General features: G+C 36.5%; 1 protein-coding gene across 2 annotated transcripts in view; it reads left to right on the forward strand.

Annotated features, from left to right (window-relative positions):
• The window catches only part of BCKDHB (branched chain keto acid dehydrogenase E1 subunit beta), a 214,369-nt gene extending 193,822 nt beyond the window's left edge, over positions 1-20,547 (forward strand). For both annotated transcript variants that reach the window (XM_055330823.1, XM_055330824.1), the window contains exon 10: positions 20,399-20,547. In XM_055330823.1, the coding sequence (XP_055186798.1) occupies positions 20,399-20,539 (141 nt within the window). In that variant the 3' untranslated portion in view covers positions 20,540-20,547. The remainder of the gene's footprint in view (positions 1-20,398) is intronic.
• Positions 20,548-22,337: the final 1,790 nt, after the last annotated feature.

Here is a 22,337-nt window from a genome sequence, read left to right on the forward strand (position 1 = left end):
ACTATTTTTTCTTCTTTTCTTTTTTAAAGATTTTACGTATTTATTCATGACAGACACAGAGAGCGAGGCAGAGACATAGGCAGAGGGAGAAGTAGGCTCCCTGTGGGAACCTGATGCAGGACTCAATTCCAGGACCCTGGGATCATGCCGTGAGCCCAAGGCAGACATTCAACCACTGAGCCACCCAGGCATTTCTGGTGACTATTTTCTACCAGTTCAGCATAAGGTAGAAACAGCTGAGAAAAATTCATTGACTTCAGTGATTCAAAGGTCATTTGTAGCAACGGCGCAGTAGAGCAGTGGTCCTCAACCCTGTTTGTGTATTTGTCCAGTAGAATCTCCTAGAGTTTTTAAAACCCCTAGTGACCTGACTATACCTCAGATAATTAAATCAGAGCATTTAGAGGCTGGGACTGAGACATCAGTTTCAAAGCTCTCCAGTGATTTTAAGGTATGGTCAGTCAGAGCACTGAGCCGTACTCGGGGAGAGCATTATGTAAGGTGCAATTAGATTGGAATTATGGCAGGCGTGAGTGACAGGGGAAGAAACCAAGTCAGGAAATGTGGACTACCATTTTGTTGTTTTCATGGTTAAAGGAAGAAGAGAGGCAGGACTGTACCTCTAGGAACTATAGCTCGCACATTATCAGTAACAACATAGTAGCATATTTGTGTTAGCATACATAGCAGGGAGGCTCGGCCAGCCTCTTAGGGCAGTGAATCAACAATTTAGGGGTCAGGGATGAACTTGCTGTTAACAAAACTTCTAGGTAACTGTGACATACCTGTCCCTTTCCCTGCCACCCTCCCTGCTTTCTCTATCCTCCAGCACCTGCCTATGGTCACCTTGTCCTTTTCCTTCTTAAATCAAGTGAGAGGAAGCTGGCTATCAAATATTTTATCTCAGAGCTGACTTCTTTCATGGTGGCTATCTGGCTCTAGCAGTTCCAAGCAAGTATTCTAGATTCACCCTTGTTAGACCATAAAGGTCATATTCCCTGAACCAGAGACTCCAAAATCAGGAGAATGGAATACACCAAGTTGCTGAGTCAGTGGAGTCCCAGCCTTGTACTGGGGAAAGTGTCAGCTTCCCACACAATACAGAGGAGAGACACAGAAGAAGAATGAGTACCTGAAGGAAAACCTGGGTACTCTTAAAAGGAAAGAAGATGAGAATGGATGCTGGACAGCCAGTACTGCCTACTGCATATAAAGTCCTAGCGATGCAATATAATGAATTTTTATATTTGTAAATTACTGATACTTTTAATGAGGACATTTTGAATGACATACAGAAGATGCTATAGGGATTGTATTTCTCTCTGAGCATTAGATATTTTGGGGAAAAATCTATGATATTTTAGAATATAATATAATATGCTAAATATCAAATGATAGTTTCTTGTATCAAAACAATTCATGTAAATGCTACAGCATGTACCAGTCTATAACATGTGTTACTGATTCTTCTTGTGAAGACTCCCATTACTTCACAACATTGTTATTGTGGCAGAAACTAGCCCTCTCTCACTGTATTTCTGGAGATAAACAGGCAAACATTGCTACCTTTTTCTGGTTAGTATTTAATAGAAAAATGTGGTTCCTGGATATATCATTTTAAGATTCTGCAAATTCTGCCTAGAAAATGGAACAAATGCTACAAAGAGCTTGATAAAGGACGGGCAAAACCTTCTACAAAATGGAATTAACAAGTGAAATAAAAGAAGGTTGTTAGAGGTCTAAAGTTTGCTTGAGATAACAGTCATAACCATCAGCTTTAGAACTGTATTGTGTTTAATTATAATTGACACAGGTTAGGTTGATCTGATTAAATGGTGACAATAATATTCTTAGGAAATGTTTGGTATCCCAAAGCAGTTTCTTAACAGGAGAGTGACCAGAAAACCACTTGCTAGTTTCTAGAAGTTTGAATTGTCAATTACCTCTCTTCAATTTGAGATTAAAGTCTGTGACTAAAAATACTTGAGGAAAAACAACAACAACAACAACCCTGTAACTTCACTCCAATTATGAGAGAATCATCAGAGAAATCCCGATTCTGGGACATTCTACAGAATACCCAATCAGTACTCCCTAAAACTGTGAAGGTCATCAAACACAAGGAAGGTCGAAAAACTGTCACAGCCAAGGAGATCTTAATGAAACGAGAACAAAATAATAGGTAGGACCCTTGAATGGAAAAAGGACATTAGTGGAAAATTGAAGAAATATGAATAACAAGTAGACTTTAGTTAATAATAATGTATCAACATTTGTTTGTTCGTTGTGACAAATGTACCATTACTAATGTGAGATGGTAGTAATAGTGGAAACTGAGCATAAGTATAGAAAAACTCTGAGCTGTCTTCACCATTTTTCTGTAAATATAAAACTACCTTTAAAGTTATTTTTTGAGTTTTGGGAACATTTTTTGGTGGTTCCTTTGTTACTACCACAAAGTAACGGCAACAGAGCCTCAAGGTACTGCTCGGTGAGGGCCACAATCCTGTGTTCTTTGGATCCTCTGTGTATCCGCTGAGGCTGGAGTGCCCCCTTAGATTTGGTGTTTGGACTTCTTCTGGGTCTATGACCTCCTGTCTGTCTGTCTGTTTCACTCTAATGTAGTGTAGGTTAAGAAACAAGGAAAGTAATATCTACTGTATGTCACGCACATACTGGACTTTGCTAAAATTAAACACATCCAATTTTTAGAAGCCTGTGGAATAGACCAACCATTTCTACAAATGAGAAGAATTGGGATTCGGAAGGCTAATTTACCCAGAGTCCGATGCTTCCTAACAGACTCCACAAGAGTCTGGTTGTGACTTCAATTCTAGACCTTTTCTACCTCCAGGTTATTGTGTAGATGACTAGTTTGCTCCTGTTAATTGCTGACTAGCTTTTCATGGTATGTATGAATATACCACAGTTTTTTTAACCATCCCCCCGTTGAAAGATAGTTGAGTTGTTTTCAGTTTTTGCTATTGTGAAAAAGTTGTGAATATTTGTGTGTACATTTCAGTGTTTTCACTTCTGTATGATTGCTGGGTCACATGGTATAAGTGTATATTTAGTTTTATAAGAAGTTGCCAAACTGTTTTCCAGAGTGGCTGTACCATTTTACCCTCCCACCACCAGTGTATGGGTGATCACATCCTCAGTAGTGTTTATGCTGTCACGATCTTTATTTTTGTTGCAATAGGTGTGCAGTGATATGTCACTGTAGGCTTAATTTTCATTTCCCCAGTAGCTAATGTGTTGACAATTTTTCCATGTGCTTATTTGGTGTCTATGTTGGCATTTTGATGAAATGTCTATTCCTGTGTTTTACCCACTTTCTGATTGGATCATTTCCTTGTTTACTGATAAGTTTTGAGAGCCGTTTACATATCCTGTGATAGAAGATCTCTGCCAGACAGGTGCTTTACAGATACTTGCTTCCAGTCTGTCCTATGCCTACTTTGACTAAATCTAACATTTTACCTCCTAGAGGTTCTGATCTTCCCTTGAGGAGATGCTCCTGCCTTTAAACCCAGGAAGCTATTCTTACATATTTCATCATCAAAGATTTTGTCAAACTTCTAGGTTTTTGTTACAAATGAAAGAGTACTTTTCCACCTCCCCACTCTCTGCACTTCTTATTCTAGAGATTCTGATACTTCTCTTTCATGATGTCTTTCCCACCCATTTTGTTAATGGTGATAAGATTGTTTTCACCAATAGGGCCAGTTCTCCTGTACTTTTTATCTCCTTGCTATTGAGTTAGCCCCTTCAGTGTTTATTCTTTTTTTTTTTTTAAGATTTTATTTATTTATTCATGACAGACACAGAGAGAGAGAGGCAGAGACATAGGCAGAGGGAGAAGCAGGCTCCCTGCAGGGGAGTCCCATGTGAGACTCGATCCCAGGATCATGACCTGAGCCAAAGGCAGACACTTAACCACTGAGCCACCGAGGTGCCCCTTCAGTGTTTATTCTTAAACAAAAGCAGTTTGTGACTTCTTTATTCCTTGGGGTTTCTTTTGTTTTATTCCTTTTGTGTTTGTTTTGTTTTGGCTCTGAGGCCATCAAGATTTTATCTTTTTTTTTTTTCCATTAGAGTATCAAAATGGTCATCTGACAACCTTGAGTCTAAGCTTTGTCAAGAATTCAGGGTTGAAGTTCTTTTTGTTCAGAATCTGTTGGTTTCTGTTTTCAGTATTGAAGGGCAAATGACTCTCAAGCTCTTGCCTTTCTCCCTGTCTGAAAGATGTGAAGATAAGTAAAAACTAGATTTTCCAAATAAACCTCTACTGAGTGAGTACCCACTGTGTGCCAGACATTGTACCAAGCATGCCTTCTATTAAAGGGATTCAGGAAGGGCATTTACTCTTCCAGTGACTGGAGTTCGATTTCCCTTATTATCATGCTGATCAATGTACCCTAGCAGGCAGTGAGAATGATTAAGAAAATCTAGAGCCACACTGTCTTGTCACTTACCTAGTTGATAATAGAATCAGGAAAAGGACCCAAGTCTTCTACTTTGCGGTACAGTATTAGTCCGTAAACCAAAGAAGCTGAGATGTTTTGTCATTCTCTTTCACAAAGAAATCATTTTTTCACAAAACAAAGAGCTAATTGGAATTAAACTTTCTAAAAGATTCCAAATAATAATTCCAAAGAATGAAACCTTCACATAATCAGAATTTTTATAAATCAGAATTAAGATAAACGCTAAGCAAAAATACAAATATACTCATCTCAATGTTGCATAATTGGGCACATCACATGGAGCACTTTCTAATTGTTTTGCCTTCATTTTTATATTAACTCACAACCACCCAAGTTTCTAAGTAGCAACATTAATATGGGACTAGCTCAGAATTTGCTATATTGTAATCAGCTTTGGTGACAGAAAAACCAGAAAGGATATGAATAAGGGGGATGGTTTTTCTCTACTGCCCCTAGATAGAGCACAGGAAAATCTCTCTCTTTGCGGTGGATTCCAAATTCTTGCCAAAGGAACAGTAGATCACATTTTTTGAAAAAAGGATCTTCATGCATATGATGAAGCCATTTTAAGCCTTTTTCTTTATAATACATAGCCATAAAAAGCCCCTGAAGAGAGATGCAGAGATAAGGAATAGGGAGAGGAAGTCAGCAATGTGAGTAAATGGGAAATTGATATTATCGTTAGGGAACTAGATATGGTTGTAAATCTATCGAATTACTAGATGAGAAAAGGTATTTGAATATTTGCCAAGAAGGGATTCCAGTTAGCCACAAAGTACAGTAGAATACTTCCAGTTCTAAAGTCCCGTGCTTTTATTTTCCTCAGAAGTGGGCATTTCAGTGTTGACCCTTAAAAAATTTTGTACTGAATAAAGTGATATTTCTCCACAATTACACCCCAAAAATGATCTGTTTGTATTGTATACTTTAACGTACTACCCTCATCCCTATATTGCTCCGTGTCTCATTATCAGCAGCTCCAGGATTTATCTCTGATGATATTTCTGATTCCCTGCAAGTGAACCCTGAGTTTACCTGGAGAATGTTGGACATCTCTGTAGCTACTCTTTTAGGTACTTGGTAAAATATAGATATGTGAAATATAAAAACCGTATGTCACCATTTTCCTGCCAAGGCTGGTCTGTTGGCCACCTGGCCATCTGGTTGCCCACCACTCTCCCTCACCCTGTTTGTTCTTCCTTCCTTGTGTACACTCCTCCTCCTGTGCTACAACCCCACCTGCTTTCTCTCCATCTCTGGATCCCACCAGGCTCTTTTCCATCTCTGTTGTGGTTCTTGGCACAGCTGGATACTCACGATTTTCAAATGCCACGTCCTCGGGAAACCCCTTCCTGAGCCCTCTGGAGAACTTGGAGCTCTAGCTCCCCATTACTACCTATCACAGACCCCTGCATCCTTCCTTTCTAGCGTGTCCTCATACGTATTTCCCCGACAAGAATATAAAACTCTGAAGGTCGGGACATAAGAGGCTCGAAATCTTTGACGAATGACTGAACACATAAATTTTAAAATCAACATCACGGTCCTGAAGACTTCCTGGCAAAGGGCATTTGAGCTGAATTTGGAAAGTGGATCGTGTGAAGATAGCAAGGGATGGAAAAATTCGGGAGTTGGAGAAGAAAGAGAAAGATTTGTGTAAAGGCAGTGTTCTAAAGTGGTAAGCTTCAGGGTGGAGGTGGGCCTGTGCATGTCTGTACTGGGCTGGGAGGGAAATAGGGATAAATAAAGCATAAGCTTTGGGGAGCCAGGAAAAGCTTTTAACTAGGGGAGGGCATGATCACAATAAATGGTGTGGCGTCTGGTAGATGAGTAAGACAGTGTTCAGTAATTGCTAAGGAGTGAAAATGTCCACACCCCAGTTCCTGTCTTGTTGATTTTTTGCCTCATCAGTGACTAAGCTCATTAATGCCCTAGAGTGAAATAGTCTAAGTTGAAAGTAGAACTGTTTGGTTAGCAGCTATCTACTGAGGCCTACCCTGCGTTAGGCATCATACCTCTAAGACAAGGGGGCTGTGAAAAGCAGTGTGCGTGATGGCTTCCAGTGTTTGTTTTGCACACCTAAATTGAGGCACAAGTGAAGAGACTTAGCTATGATCTTGAATCAGTGAAGACAGGAGCTGGCAACCACTTATCTCCTGAAATAGGAGAGAGACGCTATTTAATTTAATCAACGCAGCCAACTTATTTATTACCCTGCACAGTAATAATTACATATCAGGAAATAACCACATATAAGAACTACAACTATTCCAATGTGTGCTGCCTTTAAGAAACTCCAAGAGCTGGGTGGAAGCATATGTTGTTCTCATGTCAGTTTTGCTTCTGATCTGTCATTTGCTCCCTGGAGACTGATTTTCTTCTGCCTGGACCTCCACACATAACCCATTCCAGCTGTAACATCCTTAGATTATTTATGTCACAAATATTACCTTGTTTTGAAACTGAATTGGAGTCCAGTGACTGGTTTCCTATTTTTGCATTTATTTATAAAGTTGAATTCTAGTGAAACCATTCGTCAGCAAACATACGTTAGTTTTGCACAAAACATGGTATATTTTAGTCTTGAAACTAGTTCATGCCGTAATGGCCACAGAGAAGGAAACCATTTTTTAAAGAATATCAGTGTTCGAGCTGTTGCTTATTGATAGGGAGAGGGTAGTTGCCATAGCGATCTAACAGCCTCTGGAGGGAATGCGGTCATGGCCTTAAGCATCCGGAAACCCACCCAGTTTGGAGAGCCCCTCTGAAAAGAATTTCCTTCCATGGAAATGATTTACTGAAATAAAAAGAGTTTAATTTCTGTAACTCAGGCCCATAGATTTGTTTTTGCATACTTTCTCACTGTAATGAGAAAGTATTTATAGTAAATACAGTATATATGATTTTCTTCAGGAATGAGGCTAAATGGATTGCATGTTAATTGTTCCATAAATATGTTCTCAGACATACACAGCAACTTTGACTTTTTTTCACGTGTGGAATAGAGCTTGAAAACCAGTTCAACAAGATGCTGATCAAATGCTCTTTATCACTGCTTGGGGATGTTCAGAGTTTCAGTGAGTAATCTTAGGTGTAAGAAACTTTCATGACATAGAGAAATCTGTTCAAGCTGTGCTGGGTGAAAATACTCATGTATAATACTCATCTAACAGTAACATAAACCTGCAATCGGTAGTTCTGAATCCGAAATTGCTCGCAGGGCAGATTGATGTGTGAACACTGTATTTACAGGACCAAGACCGCACATTTGCTCTGCAGCTGTGTTTAATGGTTATCAGTTTGGCACGCAGCATGATTGTTTTGGAGGGAGAATAGACATTTCAGATCCCTTTTGGCAATTCTGAAGTAACTGAAGTACCTACTGCTGAAGTGAATCATATACAGACTTAATTAGATTTGCTACATAATTAGCATTTGAGGAAACCTAAGGAAAATCCTTTCGTGTTGGTGATTTGTTATGTCAGACATATAAGCGTGCTCATTCGGGGGACTGGGAATTGAAAATGATGAAATGTTAATGCATCATAGCCCAGATATATTATATACATATATAATTTTTTTTAACTGAGCTTTTAAACGTGTTATTTTCTCGGGGATGTCTGAAGTTCTTGTCTGAGACAACCGAGACCTGTTTCCACGTGTGGGGATGGACCCGTCTGCACACAGCCATGTCCACTTGGTGGCACTTATGTGTGTGCAACTAGCTTTACACCTATATGAAGAGCCCACGGCTATTTAATAAACACCCCAGTGCCAGCTGTGGAGTCTGTGCCAATAACCACTAATTGAACCCAGTGAGTAGAATCTGAGACAGGAGACCCCATACTGCACTTAAATTTACATTTTAATTTGAGATTAATTCAATTGTAGAGTGTCTTATCTATTGTCTGCTGTTTTAATTGCAAAAAAAAAAAAAAAGAATTTAATCTTATTCTCAAAAGACATTTCTTTAAATACTCCAGGAATTTCCTTCTGTAGTTTTAGAGTTCTACAAAAGTGAGTTAAGCGTGGAGAATAGCTATAAAATATTTACTACAAGGAGAAGGTTAAATTTCATATTCTAATTTAAGGCTCGGATAAAACTAGTAACCCATGTTTATTTAAAATATTTTCCTACTCTACCAAAAAGCTGCATATTCTTATTAAATTACTTAGCCACTTAAGTTAAATCTAGATTTTCCCCATAGATAAGGAAATGAAAGGAAGCAAGTTTCATTTCCTGGTGAACCACTTAACTGATTTTCTTGACTCTTAAAGTAGAAGAAACTTCTGGGACACCTGGGTGGCTCAGCAGTTGAGCATCTGCCTTTGACTCAGGGCGTGATCCTGCAGTCCTGAGATCGAGTCCCACCTTGGGCTCCCAACATGGGGCCTGCTTCTCCCTCTGCCTGCATCTCTGCCTCTCTCTCTCTCCCTCCATGTCTCTCATGAATAAATAAATAAAATCTTAAAAAGAAAAAAAGAAAGAAACTTTCAACTTAAAGCCCACCATTGATTGAACATCTTCGTTTCTTTCTCAGAATTCAAAATGCGCTTCATGACTCAATGTGGCAGTTAAGGCCGGCACTCAAGCAAAGTTCCACTCATGTCTTTCCTTTCTCTCAATTTCCCATTTTCTCCCCAACAAATATTTAAAAGAAACCAAACCTATAAGTCCGAGCTTACCCTACTGTGACTCTCGAGACCCATCTCTTCCCTAATAACCACTGCCTCCCAAAGACCCTGACTGCTAAAGCTTTTTATTAAAAAATATGTATTGATTGGACTTGCATAAACAAGTAGATGATTCTACCAGTTTCTCTTTCACAGCTATCATGGTAGTAATACATATAAATTTTTCCTTCTATCCAAACAGTACTGTCTTGCCCACTTTTAGATCTAAAGCCCTGACAGCATGCCCAAGAGAAAACAGACCAGCTGGTTCAAATACCGACAGAATGGTGACGGAACTTGTGTGGTCAGGGTCACCTCACTTAACCTTTGTCAGTCTCTCTTCACTTGTCACCACCCCATAGAGTTGTTGAAAGGCTTGAGACTATATAAATAATCATACTTGTTTATTATTAAATAAGAATATCTCTTTGGTTACTATTTAGTTAACGTCTGGCTTTTTTGTTCTCTGTACGCGTGTACAGATTCCTTTTTCTGAAGTGATAGGCATATGAACAAATACATTCCTTTTCCTGGAGGCATCCCTGTTGTTTCTCAGGATATTCACCAGGACTTGTTGATTGAACACAGAGAGAGTTGTTTGTGTCCGCATGTGCTTCTACACACCATTACCTGTGGTATATGACCAGTAGGGAAACTTTGTGATTTCTCTGGGGGAATCTGTGCTATGCGTTGTAGCCTGATTCCCAATCAAGGGACCTGATGGAATTTTTGTAGAGTTCGTCCTCAAATAAGTAGATAAAAAAAATAGGAAATAAGTACTTTGGTCCATCTAAGTAAACTGTGTGAACATCACCCTTTTATAGAAACTCCGTAAATTTAGTCATCTAAAAACAGTAACTTTGACATTTTTAATATTATAATTTTGCACTCATCTATAAAAGTATCCAGAGCCAGGTCCTAGTTATGAACCACCTTTCACTAGTGTATCTGTAGTTTTGTCATGCTTATTAGAAGTTTGTCCACAGTGAGCATGCAACATAGATTTTATGAGAATTGGATTCATCGTATCAGCACACAATTTACCCAATTATGGGCATAAAAAAGGAGGCATGTGTATTTTTCCTCTAATTCTGAAATATCTCTCGATTCTTGAAATTCTGAAAATGTGTATATGCAGATACATAGACACTTAATCTGAAAAGTTTCTTTGTAAGAAATGTTATGCAACTTTAAAGGTAGAAACATAGATATGTAAATGCAGCAAAAAGGAAAATATATTTTGTGTTCTGCATTATATTTTAATTGGATGCAGACAGTAATCACAAGTGCTAGATTTGTTTTAATGAAAAGGTTAAACTCATTGTATTAGCAAAAGTCATCTACATGTAAATAATGAGAGCACTAACAAGCCTTTTCTTACTTAGGTCAGAGATTCCTGCCAAAAACTTGTTTCCTTTGTTAATTTGTTCAATTATTAAATTTCAGGAGTGCTACTACTACTGGGATCCAATTAACAAAATTTTTACTAGATCTCCCTAATAATTGGTGATAGCCTTAGAACATTTATTTCTGCTGTGCAGAAGTAGTAGTGAAATTATAGTGATCTAGTGACCAGAATTAAATTGCTGAAAAACAACTTGGTCTGATTTATTCATTCAGCAAAACCAAGCTTAAAGGCTGTGTTGCTATGACACCCAAGATTAACTTAAAAAAAAAGTGTGTTTAATTTCAATAAAAACATTGACATATCTCTTTTGGCATTATGTAGATAAAGTTGATCTTTTCCTTGCCTTTTTTACATTTAGCAAGTTGGTTTAGTATTTATACACAAACACAAACTAGAAATTTGACACTTAAAGAGAAAGAAAAAGCAGTAACAAAAAATAAATTTTATATTGTAACAAGAGATCATTCATAAAATAGCAGCTAGTTTAGCCCTCATTTCTTTATCCAGCTTCTCAAACTTTTTTAGAAAGATGGTGTCAGATAAGGGGAAATCACTTTATTCAAGTAGTTTCGTTTTGTGATTAGTCTGGAAAATTAAAATCAGGTTGCAAAATTGGGACAGTGGCAAATCCCAATAGAAATTTTTCTAGTGCAGGTTCAGTTTCCCAAATCCTACAAGAATATATTTCCTGTGTCACGAGACAAAAGAATCATCAGGTTGCTGTAGCCAGAATTGATTTCTGCCTCCCGAGCACCATTTGGTGGGATTAGAATGCTATAGGAATAATTTTATGGAAAAAAACAATCAGAAAAACCAAATGTTTTGTCAGATCATCGAAAGTTGCTTAATAGGAGTATTTGAAGTGTCCTGCAAATACAAAAGCAAGAATCCTACCTGACAGAGAGAGGTTTGTTCATGAGATGACCCAGTGCTGCACGTCGCTTATGTTTATCATCATGCACCCACATTCTCAGGAAATTCCACTTTCAGACTTTGCTGCTGCCGATGCTTGCTTCTATAGGGAAGAATTCTGAACTATAAAATTTGAGAGCTTCAGCGTCTGTGGAAATTTGAGAGCATTGCCTTTTTTTCCCCTCTCTATTGAATATAAATTGTTTTAACAAAAGCATTGTAGCCATAGTACATTTTAAATGTCAGAATTTGCCCATAGTATGTCTGAAAAGAATTTTAACTTTAGCTTTTGAACTTGTAAAGCCTCAGGATATCTTTGGAGACTAAGTGCTGCAAATAAATACGATGTTTATTTGCAAGAAGATTTAAGGAAGAAATGACTGTTTTTGGGCTGCTGTTCTCACCGTGCTCTTCAGGTGAAAGTGGCGCGGCAGTTTGGGTCACAGCTCAAGACTGAATCTGGGGGAAAGCTTGAAAGCAGAACCAAACCTTTACAGGTTTTACCTGGAAAACCTAAGTGGTTTGGATGGGGTGTGAGTTTTACCTATGTGGTTGCTAATTTAGTTTTTATGAAAAGCAAAACAAGTTAGTGTTTATAAAGTAGTTAATATAGTCCCAAGGCAATAATGAACACTATGTACTTTCTTAAAAAGTGATCTTAGATAAAACATTATAAATTATAGAAATGAGTTATCACTTACTTTCACTTATTTCTGATTTTAAAACAGTGAAATTTAAAAAACATCATTCTGAGGATAAAAAATTCCTATTATGTAATAAATGGTTGATTTTAAAATTATATTTTGTTTTTAAAATTTGTTCTACTTCAGTTTCTACAGTTTATTGAGATTCATAGATAATTATATGTTAACATGTTTAAATTTTAACACAACTATAGACTTTGAGCCATGAATCATTTCTGTACATGTTTTAATATCATACTCTAACTTTGTTTTAGGTAGCCAAACTATATCCAGGGGAACCCGTTTAGTTCAGAAATAATATTTCTAACTTCAGAAAATAAGCTTCCATTTTAAAAATGGAATTTGAATTTAAATGAAAATCCTAATTTGGAATTCAGTTCCATTCTTTAGCTAAAGAAATTGCAGAAAACAAAAATTGTGCCAGATTGCCAGTAATTTGGGTTAAAGAGGGAGAGATGGAATTTTTTTTTAAAGTCCTCAGATACAGAAGACATTTCAGTGAAGTTAAATGAGAGAGAGCTCAGCTTTTAATTTAGTCAAGACCATGATTTTACATAGAAGCTTTGCTGAAATAGCTGGGCTTGACTGTAATGTTTTAGGTCTTATAGAAAGCTGGATAAAATTATATTATTTATATACTGTTTCACTTAGTTACACTGGTTCAACTGTATTTTAAAAGTGAGAGACTTCATATCATCACCAAGTGTTTGTTGAATGCATCTCATGTGCATATGGTATCAGAAAAAATAAAGATAACTCTGAGGTTTGAGGGCAGTAGCTCTGATGTTTGAGGGCAGATTAGGAACTGTGCTGCCTGAAGAATTAATTTCATAGGTCTGTGATATGTAAAAAATTGATATAGCCTAATATGTCTTCTAAAAAGCTAAGCTTTAAAAACATGATAACATACTATTTAAACGATTAGCTTAAATGAAAGATCATATTTTACATTAGTAGAAGTTGTATTTACTTAATTCAATAATGAAATTAATTTGGAGCTGCTGGCATGGTGCCTTCACAGGTTTCTGTGACTCATTTGCTAAGGAAGTGTGATTCAAGGCACCAGAATAATTTTTTTCTCATCTGCTAAAGCTCATGTTTTGGCTATGGGCATGTTTCATGACAGATTTAAAACAAATTTAAAACAAATATAATCTGATAGTATCGGGGAACTGGGGGGATGTCTAGCCTTACATAGATAAGACTATTCAACTTATAATCAAAATATAAGTCTCTAAGTTCATTGACTTTATAACTATCAGGTTTACATTTGTTATATTGTGTTTTTTTTTTTTTGTATTTTTAGAGTTTAACTCTTGCACTGCTCATTATGACCTCTAGACAACTAATTGAACTTAGAAGCAAGATTTCTGTTGTTTTATAGTTAATTTAATAGTTTAACTAAATTAGGACTAAATGGAATTTAGGTTTAAAATTAAGCACATCCACAAATCATTTCTTAATTTTTTTTCTCCTAGAGAAGAAATGATAACTCTGTGATCTCTGTGTCTCATTTGGTGCTCATTACATATATAGCTTAATTTACCCCCATTCTGTCCTCCCTCAGAAACAAAATATATTCTTATAGTTTAAATGGGTTTATTGGCAGCATATGATTATATGATGTATTCTGGACTTTTTTGTTTGCAAAATAATTTACAAATCCATTTTCTGAGCTATTACTTTGAAATTAAGTTGTGAACTGCTGTTTCTCCTTGTTCCCAGGAGGAATGTGAATTTTGATTTATCAGGTAACCCTGTAGGCAATGTATACCTATTTTGACTTGTGAGGTATGTCCCATTATAATGTCCTGCTTTTTTGACTTTCCATTAAATGTTTAGAAAAATATGTTTTTCAGGAAAAAATAAGTAATTTAATCGGTCCATATCAGCTATAAAAGGTAGGAACATATATAAAAGACCTAGATTTTCTTATCTCACTTTAAACTTTTCTTCATAACTTTCTAACTCAAGGTAATTTGTGGTCTTAACACAATAGGCTGCATCCAACTTTCTGTCATTAGAAGAACTGAATAAAAATTATTCCAAAATTGTTCCCAGAAAGAAATTCGAGCCTGGGATTGCCTTGAACTAAGAAACAAAAACAAAATGATTACTTTAAAAATAAACGATACTGAATGGTGGTCTTTTATTCTTTGACTGTTTTTCAAAGTATGTATGCTTTGATTACATTCAGTTATGTTGGGCTCTTTTACTTGTAGCTATCCATAGCTAACTGACAGCCTAATTTGCTATATAGTAGCAGTGCTTGGAAATTTTGTGCCTTGGGGGGAGGGGAGGTAGATTTTTTTTTTTTTTTTTTTTTTAAACATTTCCAGAGCTCTTGCTTCCTCACCTAGCCCCAGGATCTGTCTTTCTGGCCCCAGGAACTGGCAATTGGTATCCAGGCTCCCTGATGCCCACCAGGGGGCAGCACCGGACCCTCCCTTTCCCTGAGGCCTGCGTGCAGCTGGGCTGCTCCTAACCTCAGTGATTCCCTCCCTCCTTCCTCCTATACAGCATTTACTTATTTTTGGCATTTCCTTACATTTTTTAAGGCTTAGTAGGTCTCCAATAAAGCATAGCCGTTCAGACGCAGTGCTATAAGGGATGTTACTTCTTAGTGTTGACTGTTCCGTGTACCAGAATCTTTTCTTCGCTGATGATTTAATCTATAATTTCAAACACCTTGTGTTTATTGTAACTTGGAATCTTAAGAGGGAAGCAAACACCTAGCAATTATTGAGCACTATGTTATGTCAAGCTTGAAAGTAGGTACTCTTTATACGCTACTGCACAATCTGGAGAGGCGAATGGACCTTTAGCAAAATAGAGTTACAAGACAATAGGATAATGTAATATAATAGCAGAATTTTTATTACCTCTAGTTTTCTGTAGAGTAACCAGAGGCTCTGAGGAGTTAAATCATAGGAAAACAAGTTAAATCATAGTATTCCCTTCAAATAGAATTCCAAATTCCATGCTGTATCAATTATGTTATACAGCTTTGCCATAAAAACAATGAAAAGATTTGTGGAGAATGACCAAAGCCACAGTGTTGTGTGCCTGAAATTGATTTCAGTACTGTGACTTCTGCAACATAGGGATGGGAGAATTTATGGTTGATATACTTAAAACTTGAATGGGGAGATGAGGTTAAGTGCCGAGAGATCTTGAGTGATCCCACGAAAGCCCTAATATATACATATTTACATGTACGCAGTATATAATCTTATTACATTCACCGAAACATGGGAATAAATGCAGCACACGTAATTTTTAAAAACCGATTGATAATTTTAGTTTTCCTAAAATAATAATGGATCCTCTTGTAATTAATTTTTACTTACTCCCTCTTACCTGCTAAGAAATATACAGGATCTCTGTGCTCTTCAATTTCCATAAGACACATAAGACTTTATTTTGTTACAGAAAAGAGGCAAATAAAGAATTTATGTTGCTTGCGTCTGTGGTTTTTACAATATGGAATTGTCATTTCAGATTGTCAGCTTCCTTTTCTGGTTATAATATGTATAGCAACCCAGATGGCTAATATATAAACAACCTGATGCTTATTTAAATCGCTTAGGATAGCTCAGGAGGCTGCTGAGACCTGGGACCATCTGTTTATTGCTCCGTTACTTCTAGGCTTGTGTGTGCTTTCAACTTCTTCACATGTCTCAGCCTCTACCTTCCTTATATATACACTGAAGAGTCTTAGACTGAATTTAACCCATCATACCTCTTGAGGCACTGTTCTAAAACCTTAATCCCAGCCTGCCTTTTTCATCATTCCTTCTTATTCCTATTTTATTTGAGTTTTTCCTGTTATTACTATCCTCAATAGTCACTTTGCAGAAGAGTAACTAGGAATATGGGCTTTGTAGTCAGGTTGGAATCTTAATTGGCTATGTATGTAGCTGTTTGACCTGGGCAAGTTCTTTCACCTTGATTTCCTCATCTGTGGAATGAAATATAATACCTACCTCATAGATTTGTTAGAATGATTAACCAGGATAAAATATATGTACCATTTGCTACATCATAAGTACTGGGTACTATTATTAACATTGTTTTAGAAAGAAAATTCTCATAATGACCAAAAGATAATTAAAAGTACATTTAGAATATCATATACTAGAATTTCATACAACAGTCTTTTTTGGAGGGAATATCTGTTTCTCTTTAAGAATCTAATTATTTATGTGGAAGCACACACCACAACAAAACGTATGTAGGAATTACTGAGTGATTGCAGTAGGGTTCGTTTATACTCCTTTTTCACTGGATGCATGGCAAAACTTTGGACCATGAATAGCTGGAGAGAAGTTTCTCTTGGCACCTGTTTGGGTTCCCTTCTGATGTCCCTAGTTACATATTAGACTATAAGCTGCTCTGGAACCTCACATTCACATCTATAATGGTTCCACATACAAGCTCCTTAAAGAGAGAGACCAGAAACTGACACTTCCCATGTTAGCCCCTATGAGGACATGGCCTGTAATCCTCACAACCCTGTGGATTAGGTCATTATTTCTACCTAATTTTATGTGAATTACTATTTCCAAATCAGAAATAATCAGAGTTTTTAAAATAAGAGTGTGCTTACACAGTCAAGGAAAATAAAAATACGATTAATCTGGACAGTCTTGGAAATTCAGGGTACACGGTTACTATAGTAATTATGGTGTCATAATATGGTATATAATAGAGATATGTACTTTCTGGAGGATTAATGTGGTATGTTGACCTATAAATCTGCCAATGAGATTCAAATATTCCTTTTAAGTTTGTGTGTGTGTGTGTGTGTGTGTGTGTGTACAGCTTCTGTATGAAAAAATAGGTTAAACAAGGATGCCCTGTTTTGATGGTTCCCCAAAGAACCATATAACGATATATAAATCATTTGTATATGAACTCAGTAGGAAGTCACTCTGTGTAGTTGCTTGACCCAAACATCTTTTTTTCTCAAATCTTTAAAAGAAGTTTTAGCACAAGGCTGTGGAAGTAAAAACTTAAGTCTCTTTAATAATAAATACTTCAGTTAGCAAAGAATTAGGATGTCAAATGGTATCATTTGGTCAGGACATATCCTTATAAAACTGAATCATAGTCCTCTGTTACATATTTTTCTGTTATCTTCCATGATTTTTAAAATATGTCTTATATACAGTACTTTAAAATACTTTAATTCCACTTACTGTGTAGTAATTGTTTCCAAATTAAGGAAATGTTACATATAAAGTTACAAAACTAACATAAAATGGTAACTTTTATTCACATAAGGTGATTCTTTACTCTTTTATATCAATGCTATTTAATTAGAAAAGTAACACTGTTTCATAAAAACTCTAACAGTACATATAAGGTATAAAGTAGAGTCCTTTCTACCTCTTTGCATCTCCTGGCCTCAGAGGGTGACTGCCAGTTTTAGTTCAAGTGTGACCTTTCAGACATTTTTCTGTGCCCATGCAAACACACAGGTGTATCTTGTAAAGAGTGATTGTAACATTCTTGAGGAATTAGGAGCAGTGTTATTTGGAAAAAAAAAAAGTTTGATGATGGTAGTCTTTATGTTAAAAGGAGTCATTTTCACAAACACTGGCAGATCATTTTGTTGTAGCCTCAGCTTTCCACTATTTTATAACAGGTGTAAAGTCAAGGGCATTTAGTGAAATGTTTTACCTTTGATTTTCTGTACTTTACAGTTTGACCATGGGTAGTTTATGAAGAGTACATATTCAGGGAAGATGGAAAAACAGCCTGTGTCAACTAAACTAATAAAACAGAGCTAATCCCATATCAACAATTTAAATCCCTTTAAAATTATTTGTTGCAAACAAGAAACAATCCACCAATCTATCTTTTTTTTTTTTTTAAAGCTTATTAGTAGTGGAATTTCTTAGGTAATTCTTGTAGTGTTCTCAAGTTGTTAATGAAGATTTCCTGTAGCTAAGAAAAACCAACACTATAAATCATAGGGGTTATGGGGGCAGTGGTTATGGGTTGTTATCCAACTGTAAATGGCTAGTTGGATCTCTTTGATGCTAATTTGTCCTGTTCTCAGGCCCTTGCTGCCCTGTTACGTTTGTCACTTGAAGAAATATGCACAGAGCATAGGTAGTAAACATGAGGTGTCAGGGTTCCTGCATTTAAAAATTTGTTTGAATGAAAATTTTAGAATATAACAATAGCCAAATTATGGAAAGTATCCATTGACTGATGAATGGATAAAGAAGATATGGTATATACATATAATGGAATATTACTTACCCATAAAGGGAATGACTTCTTGCCATTTATAACAATATGGATGGATCTAGAGAGTATTATGTTAAGTGAAGTAAGTCAGAGAAAGATACCATATGATTTTAATCGTATGTAGAAATTAAAAAACAAAACAAATGACCAGAGAGAGAGAGAGAGAGAGAGAGATGGATGCAAATCAAGAAACAGACTCTTAACTTTAGAGAACACAGAGGGAGGGAGGGTAGGGGGGATGGATGAAATCGGTGATGGGGATTAAGAAGGGTACTTGTTTGGATGAGCACCTGGTGATATCTGGAAGTGTTGAATCACTATATTGTACACCTAAAATGAATTTTATACTGTATGTTAACTGGAATTTAAGTAAAATCTTAAGGAGTGCCTGGGTGACTCCGTTGGCTAAGCATCTGCCTTTGGCTTAGGTCATGATTCAGGGTTCTGGGATCAAGCCCCCGAATTGGCCTCCTTGCCCCATGGGGAGCCTGCTTCTCCCTCTCCCTCTGCCTGCCCTCTCCCTACTTGTGCTCACTCTCTCTCTGTCATATAAATAAAATCTTTAAAAATAATTAAATAAGTAAAAAAAGCATTGTGTTAAGCAAATTAAAATAAGATACAGTTAAGTAAAATACGTAAGGAAGGTGGACCTCTGACTTTTTCTAAAGGAAGGTAATATAGAAATAGGGGCATAAAAACCGTCAGTTTTTTCTTGGGGGGGGGGGTTACGTATAGTTGACACAACATTATAGGGTACAATTTAGTGATTTGACAAGTTTATACATCATGCTACTTCACAGGCGCAGCTACCATCTGTCCCATTGCATCACTATTACAGTATCATTGCCTGTATTCTTGTACTCTGCTTTTTATTCCTATGACTTAACTATTCTATAATTGGAGACCTGCATTTCTCTCTCCCTGTCACCCATTTTGCCCAACTCCCCACCCACCTCCCCTCTGGCAACCATCAGCAGAAACCTAAGATTTTATTTGAGGTAATAGCTGTGAAAAGTAATGTTAATATCATTTTCATAGGAATAGTTTAATCACATATCTCTCTTTAGATTTTTTTTTTAACTCTCTAAAAATTTCATTTTCAGGTTTGAATTGGTCACCTGAATAACTTTTTTCTTCTAAGGATAATTTCCTATAGAATTCTTCAAGGATGGTTGGTAGTTTACATTTTTGATTCAGAGCTCTAGCCTCATGGAGTTCATTGTTTCTCAGGAGAGACAAATATCTGGGCAATTACAGTGGATCTTGCCAAGTGCAGTACCGTAAGAGCTCAGGGCAGAAACCCCTCTTATCAGTGGTGCCACCAGGGAAGGATTCCCAGCAGTGGTGACTCCTAACATGATATCTGAGAGATGTGCACACATCAGTCAGGCAAAGAGCGATGGGCTTTGGGCAGTGAATTGGCCATGGACCTATCAGCATCTAAAAAGCTTGGCCATGAGAGAATGCAGAGGACAGTTAAGTAACTGGTAGAGAAGTTCAGCCTGACTGTAGAGTAATTAGAAATATTTATTAAGAAAGTAATGCATGTCCATTGTATATAAGATTTTAAAAATACAGGACACAAGAGAAAACATATACTACCACTAATTTTAAGCTGCAGAGTTTCCTATAAACATTTTGTTATGATTTTGTCATGCATAACATTTGTATTTGTAGGACAACGTCTTTGGTATAGTCCCAGTTAGGCTTAAACAAGAGATATGTATGGAGGCATAAATGCAGACGCATGTACAAAAACATTTTAAGTAAAATTGGGATCATGTCAAACATGCTGTGTGTTACTTTATTTTTTAACTTTTTTTTTACATTATAATATACTTAATTATTTTAATGCCCTTAGAAAGAATTACATTTTAAGTGGAAATGTTTCATCTCTGTGAATAAAAAGAAACATTCTTGAAGTTTACTATCTGTATTCTTCTCTATAGGAAGAATGCTTCCTGAATCTAGAGGCTCCTATATCAAGAGTATGTGGGTATGACACACCGTTCCCTCACATTTTTGAGCCATTCTACATCCCAGACAAATGGAAGTGCTATGATGCCCTTCGAAAAATGATCAACTATTGACCGTATTGGTAAGTCTGCTCTGCATTTTGAGAAAGCTAGCATATGCCACTCACATGAATGTGCTGTTAACCAAGAGCCATTGTCATCAGTGTGTTGGCAATTTCCGAAACAAAATGTGGATTTAAGAAAAAAAATTCAAATTTACAGTGGTAAATTTATTTACATTTAATAGAAACGCATCAGGTATATGTTTATCTGATATCTATAAGACAGATGTATGTATATATTGAGTAATCAGTAAAGATGAAGATGCTCTGTACCATGGTTTGATTGTAAATACACCTTACTCCACTCTTCCAACTTTATCCTCATTTCTCTATATTTTTATCAGCTATTTAAACTGTTCACGAATAGGGTTAATTTCTGTTATTTAAAAATGGTTTTGGGACACATGGGTGGCTCAGCGGTTGAGCAACTACCTTCAGCTCAGGACATGATACCAGGGTCTGGAGATCAGGTCCTGCATCAGGCTCCCTGCAAAGAGCCTGCTTCTCCCTCTGCCTATGTCTCTCTCTCTCTCTCTGTCTCTCATGAATAAATAGAATCTTTAAAAAAATAAAGGTCCTTTGAGCACTAATAGTTTAGAATCCAATGAATTAAACTATATGAAATTTGCCTTTATATTTAAAAAAAAAGGTTTGTTAAGCAGGAAACCTATTTATTGCGTATAGGGAAGTTTTTACTTAAAAGAAAAATCCAGCACCACTACCATTTTCAGAATCCTTTTTGGAAATTGAATGTTTTTAAATTGTGAATAATAAATGATATTTGTTTATGATGATTTTCTATGCCATGCTTATCTGCCTCTTCAGTGTTATTCTAGCAAAAATGAATATCATTAAAGACTGTTTAGTTTTCAGAATTTTAATATAGAAGTTGCTAGCATTGACATGCTGTTTCATTTTATCTTGGCATTTTTGAAATGCATAGATAGGATTGAATTTTACATTTAATATTTTAATATTAACATGTCATATTTACATTTTAATATCTAGATTGTCTAAAAATAGCAACAGTAATACATTTTGAACAACTGCTGTCTTTTTAAAAAAAAAAAAAGATTTTATTTATCTATTCATGAGAGCCACAGAGAGGCAGAGACATAGGCAGAGGGAGAAGCAGGCTCCCTATGGGGAGCCCGATGCTGGACTTGATCCCAGGACCCTGGGATCACGACCTGGGCCAAAGGCATATGCTCAACCACTGAGCCACGCACGTGCCCCAAGAACTACCATCTTTCAAAGAAAAGGGGGAGAATAGGTTCTGTGTAATAACATAGACCTATACTTTTAAAGATAAATACTATAATTCTTGAATTCTATGTATGAGGAGTAGTAAACCTACCTCATCTCCTATCTTTAAATTTGTATAGGTAAAGAAAATAATATCCCCATCTGCCACTATGATCCCCACATTTTTGCAGTTCTATTTTGAGAATGTTGCAGATGTAAGTTCAGGCCATTAGTCCACATGTCCTCAGCGTTCTCTCAGACATACAGAGGTAGATACTGTATATCTGGCGTCCTCTTAATATCTATAAAAGCAACTGGCTTCTACAGTAGATCACACTTATGACTAGTTAGAGAAATACCATCTTTGTTGTCCATCTTGGCTCCTTCTATAGACTGTGCATAATGGATAGCCAAGGTAGTAATAACGCATGGCTATAGTATTTAGGTGCTGGTTTAAATTTGGGTCTATATTTCTTTTTAAACCTAAAAAATACTTAAGCCTATCATGAAAACATGATAGAAGAATAGTTTTTCTATGTGTCAAGCTAAATATGGCATTAAGGAGA

This window comes from Nyctereutes procyonoides, unplaced genomic scaffold, assembly GCF_905146905.1.
Source record: "Nyctereutes procyonoides isolate TBG_1078 unplaced genomic scaffold, NYPRO_anot_genome, whole genome shotgun sequence".
In the NCBI taxonomy this organism is placed as follows: domain Eukaryota; kingdom Metazoa; phylum Chordata; class Mammalia; order Carnivora; family Canidae; genus Nyctereutes; species Nyctereutes procyonoides.